Source organism: Malaclemys terrapin, chromosome 6, assembly GCF_027887155.1.
Source record: "Malaclemys terrapin pileata isolate rMalTer1 chromosome 6, rMalTer1.hap1, whole genome shotgun sequence".
NCBI classification, from domain to species: Eukaryota; Metazoa; Chordata; order Testudines; family Emydidae; genus Malaclemys; species Malaclemys terrapin.
The window spans coordinates 89,372,490-89,390,985 of record NC_071510.1 but is presented as its reverse complement, the minus strand read 5'-3'; the positions used below and the strand labels follow the sequence as shown (position 1 = coordinate 89,390,985).

General features: G+C 37.7%; 1 protein-coding gene across 2 annotated transcripts in view; it reads left to right on the top strand.

Moving 5' to 3' along the window:
* The window catches only part of AP3B1 (adaptor related protein complex 3 subunit beta 1), a 272,041-nt gene that overhangs the window by 121,048 nt on the left and 132,497 nt on the right, over positions 1–18,496 (top strand). For both annotated transcript variants that reach the window (XM_054031900.1, XM_054031899.1), the window contains 6 exons: positions 2,153–2,250; positions 3,251–3,305; positions 3,389–3,460; positions 6,033–6,095; positions 6,784–6,916; positions 15,451–15,560. In XM_054031900.1, the coding sequence (XP_053887875.1) occupies positions 2,153–2,250; positions 3,251–3,305; positions 3,389–3,460; positions 6,033–6,095; positions 6,784–6,916; positions 15,451–15,560 (531 nt within the window). The remainder of the gene's footprint in view (positions 1–2,152; positions 2,251–3,250; positions 3,306–3,388; positions 3,461–6,032; positions 6,096–6,783; positions 6,917–15,450; positions 15,561–18,496) is intronic.

Here is an 18,496-nt window from a genome sequence, read left to right as displayed (position 1 = left end):
AGCATATGTTCTGAGCCTCAAATCATTTGTAGCTCTTTTCTGAATCCTTTCCAATTTGCCAACGTCTTTTTCAAGTGTGGACACTAGAACTGAAAACAGTATTCTGGTAATGGTCTCAGTAATGCCGAATAGCTTGATAATACCACCTTCCTACTTCTATTACATATTCCCCTGCTTATATATCCAAAGATTATATTAGGTCTCTTAGCTTCTGCGAGATCATGTTCAGTTGGTTATCCATCATGATCCCTAAGTCTATTTCAAAGTTGCTGTTTTCCAAATGACTGTCTGCTTGTGTAATGTGACCTATGTTCTCGGTTGCGTTTGGCAGTATTAAAACTCATATTCAGATGAACCCAGGTTAAACGATCCACACCACTCTGAATAATTAATGTCTTTCTCATTATTTGCCATTCCACCCATTTTGCAAACTTTACCAGCAATGATATTTTCTTCTGTATCATTGATAAAGATATTGAATATTTTGGGCCAAGAACAGATCCCTGGGGACTCCACTAGAAATACATTATATGATTGCTCATTTATATTTGAGATCTATCAATTAGGCAGTTTTTAGTCCATTTAATATGTTCTACATTCATTTTGTATAGCGTTTATTAATTAATCAAAATATACTGTGGCACTAAGTCAAAGTATATTATGTCAACATTATTACTGTTATCAATTGAATTTGTAATAGCATCAGAAATATCAAGTTTGTTTGATAAGACCATAAAATCATGGTGATTGGTGTTTATAGAATCATAAAAATGTAGGGCTGGAAGGGACCTCGAAAAGTCATTTAGTCCAAACCCCCTCTTTGAGACAGAGCAACGAATACCTAAACCACCCTGACAGGTGTTTTTATCTAACCTGTTCTTAAAAACCTCCAGTGACAAGGATTCCACAACCTCCCTTGGGAATCTATTCCAGTGCTTACCTATCTGTATGTTAATTTTTTTTCTTAATATGTAACCTAAATGTTCTTTGTGGCAGATTATTTCTTGTCCTATCTTCAGTAGACATGGAGAACAATTGATTAGCATTTTCTTTACGACAGACCTAAATGCATTTAAAACTCTTATGAGGTCTTCCATCAGTCGTCGTCTTCTCAAGACTAAACACGCCCAGTTTTTTAAACCTTTCCTCATAGGTCAGGTTTTCTAAACTTTGTCACTTTTTATTGCTCTCCTCTGGACTATCTCAAATTTGTCCATATCTATCTTAAAGTATGGTGTCCAACACTGGACACAGTACTTCAGCTGAGGCCTCTCCATTGCTAAGCAGAGTGGAACAATTGCCTCCCGTGTCTTATATAAGACATTCCTGTTACCACACCCCAGAATAATAGCCTTTTTTGCAACAGCATCACATTGTTGGCTCATGTTCAATTTGAGGTGGTCATTCTTTTAATTCTTGCCAGACTGCATCCCTTATGAGCCCTTTCATGGTTTTGTTCAGAATATTAGGCTGCCCAACCTGTAGTTAAGAGTCATCCCATGTTCCCTTTTTAAAATATTGCTACAACATTAGCTTTGTTTCCAGGAGGAGGACCTATTAAGTTTTAAAAATCAATTGTGGTTTTTTTACGGTCTCTTACATTTTGTTACTTGGCTCATGAGCACATAACCCTACAGGTTTCCTTTTGTTGTTTTACGTCCTTGTAGGTCATTATTAAATGCAAATTTCATTGTATAGCTTGATTAATATGGTAATAGGAAAAGGTTTTTGGTGATGGTATTACTGTTTAAAACTAATTAATGAACAGCTATTGCTGGAGCTAGATTTAATAAAAATAAAAAGCTTTATATAGATTTAAAGAGGGGGAATTTTCTCATTCATTTGTACTGATAAGGCTGTAAGTTCTGGTTTCTTAAAATATCAGTTTGATTAGAACTTTAGCTACATCTGCTTATTATTTATTTATTTATTACTGATAGGAATGTAAGTTATTCATTAGATTATAATTCAGAAATGAAAATATATCCTGGCTTTTCAATCAACCCCTTGGTATCAAAGATTACATATGCAAAAATAGAAATTTAAATTTTTGTACAAGCAATGAGTGTGTAATTTTGCAGCTTGAAAGTAGAGCATTATGTAGTTATTTTAAGATAGCAGATTGTTCTGCATGTTAACATTGTATTTTCAGGTGGTGATGGCAGTTGCCCAGCTTTACTGGCACTTGGCACCAAAATCTGAAGCTGGCATTGTTTCTAAATCCTTAGTGCGTTTACTTCGTAGCAATAGGTGGGTCAAGCTCTTTTGTTGAACTTCAAACAGAACTTGCTAAACAGTTTGCCGTTCAGTTTTAAATTACATGTAACTGTACATCATAAACTGAGGCTTATATATTTGTGCTAGATAAATATTTATATTTTTGTAGTGGTCTACAGTTTACCAGAATATGCACACAGCCCTCTGACAGATACCTGGAACTAGCAGAATACACCCCAAACCACTCACTTTTTTGATAATTATCCTTGGAAAACTACTTTTAAAACACCTGTTAGTTGTCAAGTATTGTCCATCCCACATTTACAGCACAAATATTAGGTGAAGCCAAATGGTTATCTACCACAGTAGTTTCTGTAGTGCAGACAAAGAGTAAACATTTTCTTTTTAGTCTCACTATCTAGAAATATATGGGACCTTCTTGAGTTTCTGGTTTGCTGTATGTCTTGCAATGCTAGCTTCAAAACTCCTAAATAAATCCTTAATTTTTTTTGTTTTGTTTGAGGAAAGCCGTATGTCAAACAAAGGCTGCATCATTACATTAAAAAGTAATATTTTCCTTTTAGAAGTATGCAGTGTTGTTTTAGGCTGTGTTGGTCCCAGGATTTTATAGAGAAGGTGGGTGACCTGAAGAAGAGCTCAGCTTGTCTCTTTCACCAACAGAAGTGGTCCAATAAGAGATATTACTTCACCCACATTGTCTGCCTTTTAAAAGTGACAGTCCTAAATTTGTGCTGCATCTTGCTATAAAACTGATGAGTGACATGTAATAGCTGTCATGCTTCAACTTTTTCTTGTTTCTTTGGCATACTCAAATATATTTTATAAGTCAAATATACATGGTAGTTTTTATGCATAGATATTTATTGAAAATTCAGCTAAAAACCTTTCAGCAATACATGCAAGTGCATCTTTTTGGTCTGAATTTTTGTTTTTTGCTTTTAATATACTGTTCTCCAAATATGTGATTTTGATAAATATATTCAACAGTACTCTCTCTTTTTTTGATTTGTAGGGAAGTGCAGTATATTGTTCTGCAGAATATTGCAACTATGTCAATTCAAAGAAAGGTATACCTTGCTTTGCATTTTCTAGATTGTACTTTAAATTAAGCATAGGCACAACTACTTCTTCAATGGCTTTTATTTTTCAGGGCATGTTTGAACCTTACCTGAAGAGTTTCTATGTTAGGTCAACTGATCCAACGATGATCAAAACATCAAAGGTGTGTTTTATAATACATAATATTAATATATATATATATATATTTATTTATATATATATTTCATGTATACACTGTATGATTAGTTAGTATTTCTAACAGGAAAGTAACATACTCTTTGACTGCTGTGAAACTCATGTGTCTCTGAACTATTCTGCTTTTTCAATCTGATTTCTACAGATGGCCTTTGGGGCAGGCAAATGGGTGATTTTCCAGGTACAGCAGGCTAACTGAATATGCTGAATGGAAATGTTGTGTAAGGTAGCAATGGCTCTCTTTCTATCTGAAGAGGTGTCCACACAGAGTTACTTGATATAAGTAGCAGATATGCTTTGCTTTTCACTTCAAGATCTCAATGCTTTATGTTGGGGGGAAAGTATTATTATTCCCATTTTATAATTCAGGAAATTTGAGATACAGTCACACTGTCTGTGTATGAGAAATTTGGGAATAGATGTCAAGTTTAGGATTGTCCAGAACTTCACTTTTCTGTGCAGAGATGACCACAAAATTTAGGACTCAAATTTAGGACTTATGGAGTACATAATGATATAATATTTTTGTCTTTCCATGTACACACACTGTACCGGGAGAGAGATGCCTGCTGTGACCTGTAACTCTTGAGTTCCATTTGTAGATCTGAACTCTGTTCCTGGAGCTTAAGGGACAGTCACTTAACCTTGCTGTTTTAGTTTTTCCAACTTTAAAATAAATAAAATAATTGTGACTGGAATGCTAAATATTTCTGGCTCCTTTTCTTAACAAGTTTTTGTCATCTTTTCATCAGCAGAGGTTTTACTAAGGCCCAGAGGTTTGAGGGAATGGTAGATGAGTTTTCTTAACTTAGTTCTGTCTTAGGTGGTTGGAGAGTTCCTGATTTTAGGGGGACAGACTAGAGAACAAATCCTAATATAATCTTTCTTCTTACTTGAAACTGTAAGATTTAGGGCTTATGGAGGAAGCTAGCCTTTGTTTAAACTGGTGAATTGAGAACTTAAGGCTTCTCTGACCCACTCCAGTGTTAAAATGGAAAGGCTTTGCGGCCTCACTTTAGAGCAAACTGCTGGGCATGCTGGGAAATGGGAGGAGTCAGGGACACTTGCATACAGAAGCAAATCACTGTCAGGAGACCAAGGAAGAAGGCAAGGAGAAGTAGGAGGTGGCTGCCAGGCTGGGAATAACTGAGTGTTTTAAAAGGTGAAGAGGGCTAACCCTTGTGGTCTCCTATCTTTGGTAAGACCTATGGTGTTTCAACAAACTTGTACATAAAAACAAGAGAATGGAGTGCAGCAGGGGGGATTGTGGTGAGAGAGAGAAACCCATCTTTTTTTATATAAATATTTAATATATATAAATATTTTGGGAGTAAATGTTACTGTACACTTTCTGAAAAGTGCACTTTATTAATGGGACTGCTAGTAAATACTAGTCTTGTATTATTCCTGGTATTTCAGTCATGTTTTTAATTAACAGCTTACATTAAAACAAAAAATAAAACCTCTCCTTTATTTCACCACATTTGTTGTGGATATGACATTCTGCTCTCACAGTGTTGTCATTATTTACAAGGTGGTGGTTAAATTAAGTGCTATGAAGATGGAAAAAATACTAACCATTACTATTAAATGCAATATGTAGTGTTTCAAAAAAGTTAATCAGTGCTAAATTGTTTTATACATCATTTAAAAAAACCTCAGTGTTCAAAACTTACTCCTAAAACTCAAGTGCTCAAGTATGCAGACCTGTCAAACTTCCCACTTTAAGTTGGGGACACCTGCCGTTTATGTTGTTCCATTCAGAACCAGACAATTAGTCAAAACTTTTCTAAATCCAGATGCATGTCATTCAGTTACTGAGTTCATATTACCAGCTGTTTCTCTTGCTAAAGGTCCTTTCTGCCTATGTTCTGCATTCAGATTGCATTGGAGGCCTCCAATGTAGGGAACTTCGTGCTTCAGTGTTGATACAGCCTCAAAGCATGAAACATTTGATGTGGCACACAGGTGTAGCATATCAAGAGTGATTTTATCTTTTTCCTCACCAAAAATTAGGGAGAGACTTTTTAGGATGAGCTATAATTTGTCAAAACAGAATTTGATGAATGCTATGGAAGCACCTATTTCCCTCAAATAAGGACTCTTGATCACAGCTGCTTTGAGAATGAGTTATGGAAATTTCATTCATTGCTCTCTGGCACCTTATCTCTCCCCCCACTCCTCAGCCTAATCATGTCCCATGCTTCTTTTTTCCTTTGTTTTGTCTACATCATGTTGGAAAACATATCACCAAAAGCATTTCCGCTCTACTTGTTATACAGTGACGCTATGTAGAGCTACAGCTAGTGGGAAATGCCGGGCTGAGTCCTACTGTGTTGCTTTGAAAGCACATTCTTTAGGTTCTGGAGGATGTTAACTTTTCAGGGTACTTGAGATTTCTGCCTAAACTATTAAGTATTCTCTTAAGTTTTAAGTGATACTTTTTCTTGTAGATAAAATACAATATGCATATAATTTCTAAAAAATGTTTTCTACTTATTTTAATCAACTTATAATAAAATATCTCTTCTCTCCTTCAGCTTGAAATCTTGACAAATTTAGCAAATGAGGCCAACATATCAACACTACTTCGAGAATTTCAGGTCTGTGCACAATTCAAGAGTATTCTTCTTGCATAAATTGCGTTCTGTTAACATATTACATGTATTATAAACTTTCTGTAGATGAACTTGGAAATTTTTAAACGATAGTCCTGTTGCTGTATAAGATGCTCTTTGAATGAAACAGAGGCTGTTTCTTTAAATATTTATTCTTTAAATAATTGGAATAGAGTAAAGTGTTATCTACTATATTTTTCCAATTACATCTTTGCCAGATGTGCAGTCAGTAGTGTCAACAGTGTGTGTCCTTCCTCTCATCTGTCAGCTATTTTCATTCCTCCAGTTCTCAGGCTGGGCTTCCCCAAAAGAAACCAGTTCTTTTTTCAGACAGGTTGGTTATTCATAGATTTACAGATGCAGTTAGTTAAATGGACTGAAACCTCCCTGAAGAGAGAGCTCATCAACCTCCTTCAGCCTTGCACTCAAACTAATTTCTGCTTTTGGGTGATATTCCCCCCCCCGCAGTCACAGGCCTCTGTCATCACAGGTGACAGAAACTGGCAAGACAATAAGTTCTTAAAAATACAGGATAGCAGCATAATTTCTAATGTGCAATATAGCTTTGTAAATTAAATTTAGTCTAAAGTACATTTATTTAATACAGATAATAAGGTAAGTTTCCAGTTAATAAGATCAGTGTGTTTACTAATGGAAATCCTGTTTTCTCCAGACCTATGTGAAAAGCCAAGATAAACAATTTGCTGCAGCTACAATTCAGGCTATAGGCAGATGTGCAACCAACATCTCAGAAGTGACTGACACATGCCTTAACGGCCTAGTGTGTTTGTTGTCCAACAGGGATGGTAAGCTAACTGTTCTGTTTGTGTTTTTGAGTGACTTGATAGCTTGAATCATCATCTTGGCAGGATCCACAGGTAGCAACAAATTAAAAAAGTATATTGAATCGTGACGTCTGTTTGAAGTCAATTGGTGTGGCTATGGAATAACAAACTCAGCTAGACAAATAGTAACATTGCTTGATTTATCCTGTGGTTTGAAATTGTTTTCATAGTTTGACTCCGCACTCTGCTTTAAAGAAAGCAATGCATTACTCCCAGTGTGCAGTTACACTGACACCTGTAATTGTTCAAAATGTAGTAATTAAAAGATATGCAATGTGTTTCACAGAGAATAGTAGTTTAATATTTTGTCTAATAGTATGTTCAGTTGCATTAAAACAGTTAGCCTGCAGAGGGTGCTAAAAGCAGGGGAATGGCATTTTGTACATATGAATGGTGAAATCAAAGAGCATATTAAACTGTTTTAGAATAGGCAGCTTCAAACTTAGTTTGGTTTTGTAATTTAGCTTCCTATTAATTTTATACACAAAATAGAACCGTTGCAAATTGCTTAGGAGCACAAGGAGTGGATATAGGCCAAATAGAATACTGTAGCAAAACACTACACATCTGTCTTTGACAAAGGCACTGGTAGTTAGTGCAGTTATATAATAATCACACAGAAGGAAACAAATCGGGAAATTACATTTACTGTCTCTTAATATAAGATACAGTGTGTTTGGCAAAATCTACTTGGAAATACTCAAGTCTTCAGAGGAGTGAGCTTTAAAGACAAACTTACTAATTGGGCCTAATGATACAGAAGAGGGATAAAGTTAGGTTCCTGAATTCATGTTTATGCACCTAAATAGGAGGTCTGATTATTTTTCTTTCAATGATGCTAAGCTCCTATCGCTCCCATTGACTTCAGTGGGGTTTGTGGGAGCTCAGCTTTTCACTCGGGGATCTCAAAGTACAAACATTAATTTATTTAGATCAGTTTTTTGTAAAGGCAAATGAGGTCTTAGTTTAATTCAGTCAGTAAAAGCATCAAACAGTTTTTGAATATTTTATTTCAGTTACTTGTATATCCATGTTATTTTTGTTTTTGTGGCTGGAGGCCCTGCATAACAGAGTATGGGTTTGCCTTCTCTTCTCATGCCCTCTACCTTTCTGGCTAAATGAAAAATGTTTCTTCCAGCATGCTCCTTCCTTTACTTCGTGTTAGTATGGAATATTTTCATCCCTCGTATAGCCTGGGCCGCTGTTCATTTTGCTAAGAATTTCTTAGTCATTTCTGAACAGCTTTGTTCACCCAATATGTCTGCAGCTGCTAGGAGATATAGTAAGTATAGAGGTTGTCTTTTCATCGCTTACAGACTTAATAGAAAGTAATGATCATCCTCTCATGATGTTTTCAGCTTTTAGAAGTTTGTGATGTCCATCTTGCAATCACTTCTAAATCAGGAACTGCCCCAAACAAACAGGTGTTAGAAAGTTGCTTAATAAAAACTGCTGACGTCGCTACTTTTTGTCCTTTTGACTTCTTTCAAATCAGTTGAATGACATGTAGTTGGTCATAGAAGAGGGCACAAGAAACCCCTACTTGCCTGTAGCACACCTGTTCAAGAATTTACCTTAATTTGGAGTCAGGGCATCTAGGAATGATGTGTGTATGGGCTAAAGTTTTGGTAATGACCCAGCTTACCCTGCACTCTTTCTGCTAAATTTCAATCTTGAGCAATTTCCAGGATCTGATTTACAAATTTCTACGTACAGAAGCTTACATAATAGCACTTTTACATAAACAAAATCAAAATCCAACACAGATTCTCCCCTCTCTCATTTCCCACCCTTGTTTGTGGAAGGTATGGCAAGGCTTAGAATTAGTCTTTCTCATTTCCTTGTGCTTTCCTCAGCACATCAGAAGTTCTGCCTGCTCTCCTGTCTTCTCTGTGAAAACTCCCACATGATTGCTACATTTCTTGAAGCAATTGCTTTGCTAATGTGGGTTTTCTGGTGCTCGTCCCATTAAGATTGAGAAACTAATTTCAAACCTGTCGGAGACATACTGGCTATGAAGCCACTTCTTGGTTCTGTCCTGAGTGTACAAACTAGAATTTCAGTAAGTTTACTTTCTGAGGTGACCTAGTTACTTTTTCTGTTTCAGGTTGTGCCAAGCTTACACAAATTCATTATATATATATATTTTAAAAGTTGTAGTAGATTATGAAAATGCAATTACAGTGAGCAGAGTTTTAACATTTACTTTTTTTCTGGTAGGTAAATATCAATTTGAACAAGTATGCCCTGTACTTCATAAGGGGAATAACACTAGAGCTGGTGATATCTTATCTATCAGTAATAAAGTAAAAGAGAACTTTAACTGTGCATATTGTATTAAACAAAATATATATTTACTTGGTTTAAGGGTCAAGGTAATGTGCTAGTGGGGGGAAAAAGTATCAACAAGGTCAAAGCTTGGAGTCTGGAAAGGGTTGCCAAGTATCCACACAGCCAGCAAATTTGTTACAGTGAAGAACAGTTTGACAGCTATTTGCATACCCTTTCATTGTCTCAAATAGGTGCTTCATACTGCCTTCCTGTGGATCAAAGAGGCTGTACCCTCCAAATGAGTGTACTTGCTATAAATACATCTTAGCCTCTTTTAAAACGCTTTTTACACAGATTCTATAATATGCATGAAATAGCCTCTTCAGTTTCATATTTAGTTGCTTCAGCCCTCAGTTAACATATATAACTAATGAACCTTATTTTCCTAGTAAAATGTATCTGTCATACAAAATGCTGCATTGCAAGTTTTGATGAAATGGGCCTGATGAAATGCATCCTAGAATACTCAAGGAGCTAATAGAGGAGGTATCTGAGCCTCTAGCTATTATCTTTGGAAAGTCATGGGAGACGGGAGAGATTCCAGAAGACTGGAAAAGGGCAAATATAGTGCCCATCTATAAAAAGGGAAATAAAAACAACCCAGGTAACTACAGACCAGTTAGTTTAACTTCTGTGCCAGGGAAGATAATGGAGCAAGTAATTAAGGAAATCATCTGCAAACACTTGGAAGGTGGTAAGGTGATAGGGAACAGCCAGCATGGATTTGTGAAGAACAAATCATGTCAAACCAATCTGATAGCTTTCTTTGATAGGATAACGAGCCTTGTGGATAAGGGTGAAGCGGTGGATGTGGTATACCTAGACTTTAGTAAGGCATTTGATACGGTCTCGCATGATATTCTTATCGATAAACTAGGCAAATACAAATTAGATGGGGCTACTATAAGGTGGGTGCATAACTGGCTGGATAACCGTACTCAGAGAGTTGTTATTAATGGTTCCCAATCCTGCTGGAAAGGCGTAACGAGTGGGGTTCCGCAGGGGTCTGTATTGGGACCGGCTCTGTTCAATATCTTCATCAACGACTTAGATATTGGCATAGAAAGTACGCTTATTAAGTTTGCGGATGATACCAAACTGGGAGGGATTGCAACCGCTTTGGAGGACAGGGTCATAATTCAAAATGATCTGGACAAATTGGAGAAATGGGCTGAGGTAAACAGGATGAAGTTTAACAAAGACAAATGCAAAGTGCTCCACTTAGGAAGGAAAAATCAATTTCACACATACAGAATGGGAAAAGACTGTCTAGGAAGGAGTACGGCAGAAAGGGATCTAGGGGTTATAGTGGACCACAAGCTAAATATGAGTCAACAGTGTGATGCTGTTGCAAAAAAAGCAAACATGATTCTGGGATGCATTAACAGGTGTGTTGTGAGCAAGACATGAGAAGTCATTCTTCCGCTCTACTCTGCTCTGGTTAGGCCTCAGCTGGGGTATTGTGTCCAGTTCTGGGCGCCGCATTTTAAAAAAGATGTGGAGAAATTGGAAAGGGTCCAAAGAAGAGCAACAAGAATGATTAAAGGTCTTGAGAACATGACCTATGAAGGAAGGCTGAAAGAACTGGGTTTGTTTAGTTTGGAAAAGAGAAGACTGAGAGGGGACATGATAGCAGTTTTCAGGTATCTAAAAGGGTGTCATAAGGAGGAGGGAGAGAACTTGTTCACCTTAGCCTCTAAGGATAGAACCAGAAACAATGGGTTTAAACTGCAGCAAGGGAGGTCTAGGTTGGACATTAGGAAAAAGTTCCTAACTGTCAGGGTGGTTAAACACTGGAACAAATTGCCTAGGGAGGTTGTGGAATCTCCGTCTCTGGAGATATTTAAGAGTAGGTTAGATAAATGTCTATCAGGGATGGTCTAGACAGTATTTGGTCCTGCCATGCGGGCAGGGGACTGGACTCGATGACCTCTCGAGGTCCCTTCCAGTCCTATAATCTATGAATCTATGAATCTATGAAAAGTTGGAGCCTCTTTCGAAGCTCTTGTTTTTTCCAGTGCCATTTTAATATTCTGTATGTTTTTCCTAAATAATTTATTTGTGGATTTCTGAATGGTGCTGGAGTGGTTAAATTTTCACTTGGGAAAATTATTGTAATTCAAATTATTAACAAATTATCGTACCATTCAAATTGTGGTTCACTGTGTGATTTTCGTTTCCTGCTATAGCACTATGGATTACTAAAATGGAATTTTGTGTGACTGAACACAGTATAGTTTTGAAGAGTTGATATGTCAAGGGCTTTTTTTTTTTTATTTTTTTATTTTTTTTTGTGATTGTGTTTCCTGAGTTAAATACTCGTTCCAATATCGTGTAGAAATCTTTTGCCAAAGCTTGCAGTAGTGATTTGAGAATGTTATGATTAGTGGTCAGTGACTTGGTGTAGAGAATTGAGAAGCTGCTGATCCATCTCTCAATTTCTATTTGTCCAGACAATCCTCACCAGACTACCTTTTTATATTTACTGTTTCTCAATTACCAAACCTTCTAGGTAAACTGTTTCATTCAAAAGCACCCTGTTGCTGGTTTTAGAATTAATACCTCATTTATCATTACATTTCCTGTAATCTTTTTTACTTTAGTTGTAGCTCCAGTATTCCTGTGGAGTATTGCTATACTGTGTCTACAGTCTAGACCAGGGGTCGGCAACGTTTGGCACGCGGCTCGCCAGAGTAAGCACCCTTGCGGGCCGGGCCAGTTTATTTACCTGCTGACGCGGCAGGTTCAGCCGATCGCGGTGCCCACTCGCTGCAGTTTGCCGTCCCGGGCCAATGGAGGTGGTGGGAAGCGGTGCGGGCGAGAGATGTGCTGGCTGCGGCTTCCCGCCGCCTCCATTGGCCCGGGACGGCAAACCGTGGCGAGTGGGGGCCGCGATCGGCCGAACCTGCCGTGTCAGCAGGTAAATAAACTGGACCGGCCCGCCAGGGTGCTTATCCTGGCGAGCCGCGTGCTAAACATTGCCGACCCCTGGTCTAAACTGTCTAGAAGTTTTGTTACTTCTGATTCTTTCATTACATTACATGTTGCTCAATCTGTATTTGAACTTTAACTAATTTTTGTTCGTAGACTGGCAGATGAATACGTAATTGTATATAGCTTTCCTTGTTTTGATTAATGCTCATCAAACCTTGTATTAATTTTATAAGATTATATCTTTTCATCCTGATGTTGCTGCTTGATTTTCACTTCTGAGATGTTAAACCACCTAACTGTTGTTTTTTTGCCAATGTATTGATATATTTGCCAGTATGTCTTGGTGGTTTTTGAATCCTCCACATTCAGAAAATAAACTTCACAGTGCATCAGCTTATTATTCTAGATTACTTCCAATTGTATTCTGATATTAATTAATTTTGCTCTCATTTGTACTTTACATTTAACATTTTTAGTGGTAGCTATATTCTTTTAACTGGAATCATGCCAGTTCATCTACTTTATATTTCCAATTCAGTACTTCAAACTTGCTCCTTCTATCACATACACTTACTTGCTCCTAACTGCTTCTGCAAAGTGGTTCCTGTAGTGATATTTCATACATTTCTTTGTACATAACTTACAATGCACTTTATCATTATCACAAACCACAATGCCTGAGACTTTTAAGCATATCTTAGAACCCACCTTAGTTGTTAGGTTTTGGTTTAAACTAGTTTTTTTTGTGTAAACACTTGACTTTTGAGCGTGATTTTATTAGTTTGACATAGTATAATCTTTTTTAACAAACCATACTGCATAATCAATTACCTTTCATTTTGTTGGTCTGCAGTTTCTACTGTTCTGTGTATATCACTACACTTAAAGTTGTGCTTGCTTTTTGACCTTATTTTATTACTTATTATAGGAAGGAAAAAGATCAGATGTTATCAGTGCTTGAAATTCTTACAAACACTGAGCCAAAGGGCTGTGCCTATTATCCTTGACTGATACAGAAGATGGCAGGGAGGATTGGGACTCCTAGGGTACGTCTATACTACCCGCCGGATTGGCGGGTAGTGATCAATCTATCTGGGATCGGTTTATCGTGTCTAGTGTAGACGCGATAAGTCGATCCTCGATTGCTCTGCCGTCGACTCCAGAACTCCTCCACGGTGAGAGGCGGAAGCGGAGTCGATGGGGGAGCAGCGGCCGTTGATCCTGTGCCGCGAGGACGGGAAGTAAGTGATTCTAAGTCGATCTAAAATACGTCAACTTCAGCTATGCTATTCTCGTAGCTGAAGTTGCGTATCTTAGATTGATTTCCCCCTCCCGCCCCCCCCACCCCCAGTGTTGACCAGGCCCTTTTGTGGAAGCAGTTACTCTTTAAACTTTGTATTATGTAGCCACAAACAGTTTTAGATAGTCCTTGTTTTAATTTGCTGTTCATTTACCCTCGCTAGTAAGTGGCATTCAAGGAAAAACGTCATTTCAAGGATTGTTTTTGGGAATTCTGTTTCTCTCCCCTCCTCAACCCTCCAAACTACTTACAGGTTTGTTGAAAAATTGTCACTTGACTAGTTTGACACTTTTTATTTTTTACTTGTTCTATCATCGTAATTTTTGGCAGTGGTGAAGGGGGCAAAATACTCTCCAAAATAACCTCGATGGTAGGATTGCATCCGTGGAACAGATGTATTTTGAAATTTAGGATTTTTTCTGCAAAGGGATTATCAGGAAGATTAATCTGTATTAACTGAAGGTGTGAATTTAAAGTAATTACTTACATTGCATTAAATCCCTGTTAGGACAGTTTCATTCAGAATGGAAGTGGCCTTAATTCTGTTTAGCTTAATTCGATCCACTTTAAATTCACACTTTTTAGTTAGTTTGGATTAACTTCCTGTCTCCATGCCAGTAAGCCTTGATTTTTGTCTCTAATTATGTAATCTTAACCTTATTCAAGAAATTAGTTTAGAAAAATGACTCAGTTGTCATGTCAAATAGAGGATGACACATAAAACTGGGCGCTAAAATTTAAACTCTTCAGAGGTTCAAGAGGTATCCATGGATAGCTACAGCTGTAATTTTTAAAACAAAAATCCACCACAGTGAGCTCTTCTAATTTCTAGTTGACCATGGTAATATTTAAGGGATTTCTTTCCCTCAGTACTCTTCTTTTGTACATCTTTCCTTTTCTTTCTGATTACTGATGTAAATTGAAAATGAACAGTCCATGTGTTGGATTAACTATTCAAATACGAGGATGTTGTGATCTGTTTGGGGAAATATAAGTTTACCTTTCCCCAATGATTGTTTTCAAAGTGCATGTACAGTATGAGGAAAAATAATTGTCTGCTTTTTGTAGTGGACATGAGAATTAGAATTATAGTGAACGTCTGTTACATTAGTCAGTCTACTTTATTTATTTATTTATTTGTTTATTTATTTATTTATTTATTTATTGCTTTGGTTTCAGCCTTGACTATGTTTGACTTTCCTTCATCTTTCCTTACATGAGTTTATTCTTGCATAGAAGCCTACCTCTGCACCAATGAGGGGTTTTCAGCTTCAAAAACTGCATATTTCATACAAGTTGATCAGGCTGTGAATGTTACTTGTTACAGTAGTTAAGCATTCTGGTGCATGACTTGGACATAAATCTTCAAACAGCTTGCCTATTTAGGATCCTCATTTGAATGTACTAGAGATTAGATTATGGACTTGGGAGAGAGGATGGGGGACCGGGGGAGTGTGCAAATGCAGTGTTTTGCTATTTTTACTGTTTGTTGAATTAGCTGGCAATTTTCTGAGCAACCTATATTTCTTTGAGAGTCCATTAAATACTACAATTTAATTATGTGGAATAGGTATTTGTGTCTGTATAATGACTTATTTAAAAATAAAAAAATTAAGTACAGACACATTAAAACTTAATTAAAAGGAATCCTCAAGAAGTGTGTATAATGGGACATGCTTTTATTTGTTACCACAATCCTTCCTCCTCTTTTTTTCCTGTCATAACTTGCTTGTTGGAGCAGGGCCTGTCTTTAGATTTATAAAAGATCTGCACATTTATGCTACTATTATAAAATAAATTAGTTTTGCAGTTAAACTTGTTAGTTCATTTACAGTTTTGAAACAGTTGCTGACAATTTGGTGCACATGATTTGTATTCCATATGCATAAACACTTAAAAAAATGTTATAACTTGTTTTTGTCTTTATCAGAAATAGTAGTTGCTGAAAGTGTAGTTGTCATTAAGAAACTGCTACAAACACAGCCCGCACACCATGGTGAAATTATTAAACATATGGCAAAGCTCTTGGACACTATTACTGTGAGTATTTATGCATACTTCTGTATTTTCTTTGCTAACTAATTAAAATTGAAGTGTTAAAATATAAATCACATAAACGAAAACATTTGATTTGTTAACTGTGGCTTTTTTTGGATAAGACAAAGTTCTCATGGCTTACACATTGAAACACAGTTTAATCTCATCTTCTGTCAGGATTGTTCAAACCCTGTATACAAATTTTGAATGCTTACTGTTTTATTAAAATGTTCTTGGCTTCACTCATATCAAACATGTATTAATGGAGAAGGAAAGATTCAGAATAGCCTGAATATAGTATTTGAAAAAACAGACTAATTCAAACAGGATTGGATTAATCAAATAAAAATTTATTAGTGCTAGTATCTGCAGTATTTACGTCTTGCTGAATACCCCAAATATCTCTATTATATTTCATCTCCTCCTCTTGGTTTTTTGCCCTTGTTCATTGGCTTCCAGTGTAATATTGGATCAAAATCTATATTAATCATGCTAATTTTGAGGCCCCCAAGGGACTGGGTGAAGTTACCAAAGGGATTGCATCACTTTGTGTAATTGTGACCTCCCACCACAGCTAAACTCTGCTGGAACAGTGGAACTGTTAACCTCGAGTGAGGCTTGCACGTCCACGAGATGGAACATCCTTCGTGACTAGGAATCTAGAAGTATCTCCCAGAAAGAGTACACCCATGAAACCTATTTGACATAGTGTCCCCTTCCTTGGCCTCTTGGCTGTCAGACTATCCTCTCCTGCACCACCGTTCTCTTCCTCAGTTTATTAGGGAGAGTAGTAAAACAATCCCTGCATTTTAGGTATAATGAGTGACCTGTGCTTTCCCCTGGCTCTGCAAGAAGCAGATGACAGAATATTGTTGCGGTGTGGGATTGTATTACTGTAGGTCTGATATACACCTCTACCTCGATATAATGCTGTCCTCGGGAGCCAAAAAATCTTACTGCGTTATAGGTGAAACAGCGTTATATTGAACTTGCTTTGATCCACTGGAGTGCGTAGTCCCCGCCCCCCCCGGAGCACTGCTTTACTGCGTTGTATCCGAATTCGTGTTATGTTGGGTCGCGTTATATCGAGGTAGAGGTGTATTCATACATCATACAGTGGCAAGAAATGGCAAGCAATTTTTAACTAGCTACAGGGCTTGAGCTCCTGATTTGGGATATGGTGGAAGGTTTAAAACTATCTTTTAAAAGCTAAGTTTTAAAATAAATTAAATCAGAGTGCACTCTAAGGGCAAGTCTAAACTACAAAATTAAGTCGACCTAAATTACGTTGACTAAAGCCATCACAGTAATTACATCACTTTTGCATGTCCACATTACATTCCTTGTGTTGGCGGTGCGCATCCTCACGAGGAGCGCTTGCACCGATTCAGTGTGATGCATTGTGGAACAGCTTCTGAAAGGCAGCATCATTTGATGTAAGCATAACAGTGTCTGCACTGATGCTGCGTTGACCTAACTATATTGACCTAAGCGCTATGCCTGTCTTGGAGGTGGAGTTAAGTTGGTGTAGTGGGTGAGTTAGATCAGTGGGAGCTGCACTTTAGTGTAGACACTTATACAGTTAGCAGCCTTATGTCAGCTTAACTCTGTAGTGTGGACCAGGGTTATGTAGGAAGTGATTGTTATAATTTTTCTAGTGGTCACCTTAAAGAAATTTCCTCTGTGGGCTGATTATTCCATAACTGTCCACTATGTGGTTTTCTTGCACTTTCTTTGGAAGCATCAAATACCAGTCCCTATCAAAGACTTAATAGTGGATTGACGTTTTTCTAGACTTTAGATTTAGATCACTCTCTTAAAAAGTTACTGTCCCATTTTCATGATAAGAGCTTTGTTTATTAAACTGCTCTGCTGGAGTCAAATGTGCTGGATCATCAAGAGGAAGGCCTACTGTCTGTCCCTAAGAACCCTGTCTCTTTCAGTGCATCCCTTGTATGGGATAGAGTATTCTTCTTTGTGGCCAACTAATTTTAGATCAGGGGTCGGCAACGTTCGGCACAGGGCTTGCCAGGGTAAGCACCCTGGCGGGCTGGGCCAGGCCAGTTTATTTACCTGCTGACGCGGCAGGTTCGGCCGATCGCGGCCCCCACTGGCCGCGGTTCGCCGTCCCGGGCCAATGGGGGCGGCAAGAAGCGGCGTGGGCGAGCGATGTGCTGGCCATGGCTTCTCGCCGCCCCCATTGGCCCGGGATGGCGAACCGCAGCCAGTGGGGGCCGCGATCGGCCGAACCTGCTGCGTCAGCAGGTAAATAAACTGTCCCGGCCTGCCAGGGTGCTGATCTTGGCGAGCCGCATGCCGAATGTTGCCGACCCCTGTTTTAGATTGACTTATTTTCCTTTTAAAAAGTCAGTATAGGAAATTAAATTAAATTATGTTGAGATCTTTAAAAATGCACAGTTAAGCTCTCATATGTCAGGTAATGCCAAGTTAAGATAGCATGCCCAGTCTTTATAATATGCATTTTTTCTACAAACTTCCAAGGTGGTCAGTGAATGAGGTCAGGGATCTTAAAAGCTCAGTGTAAGAACTAAAATGAAACAGGATTCAGTGTTTGCATGTGGCACACATTCCCCTTACTTTTCCATGCATTAGTGTGCTCTTAACATTTAGCTCATAGTTGCAAATATACATAAAAAAAATTATTTCACAAAGGGTTGACAGCTAAAATAACATCTGCCTCAATGTCTGCTGTGTGAGATATTAAGCAAGGATTTAAAAACTTCCCTATTTTTTTTTTTTTTTTTTTTTTTTTTTTTAAAGGAGTAGTCAGGCAATTCTTTTTCATTGGTTTTGCTTGGAAACAGTCACCCCTCCTAAGTTGGTTTCAAGATTCTTTAGTGAAACTAGAAAAGATGTACTTGCCTATTATCCTGTTTCCCCTCCTTAAATGGTGTGGGTGAAGTGGCTCACTTAAATGT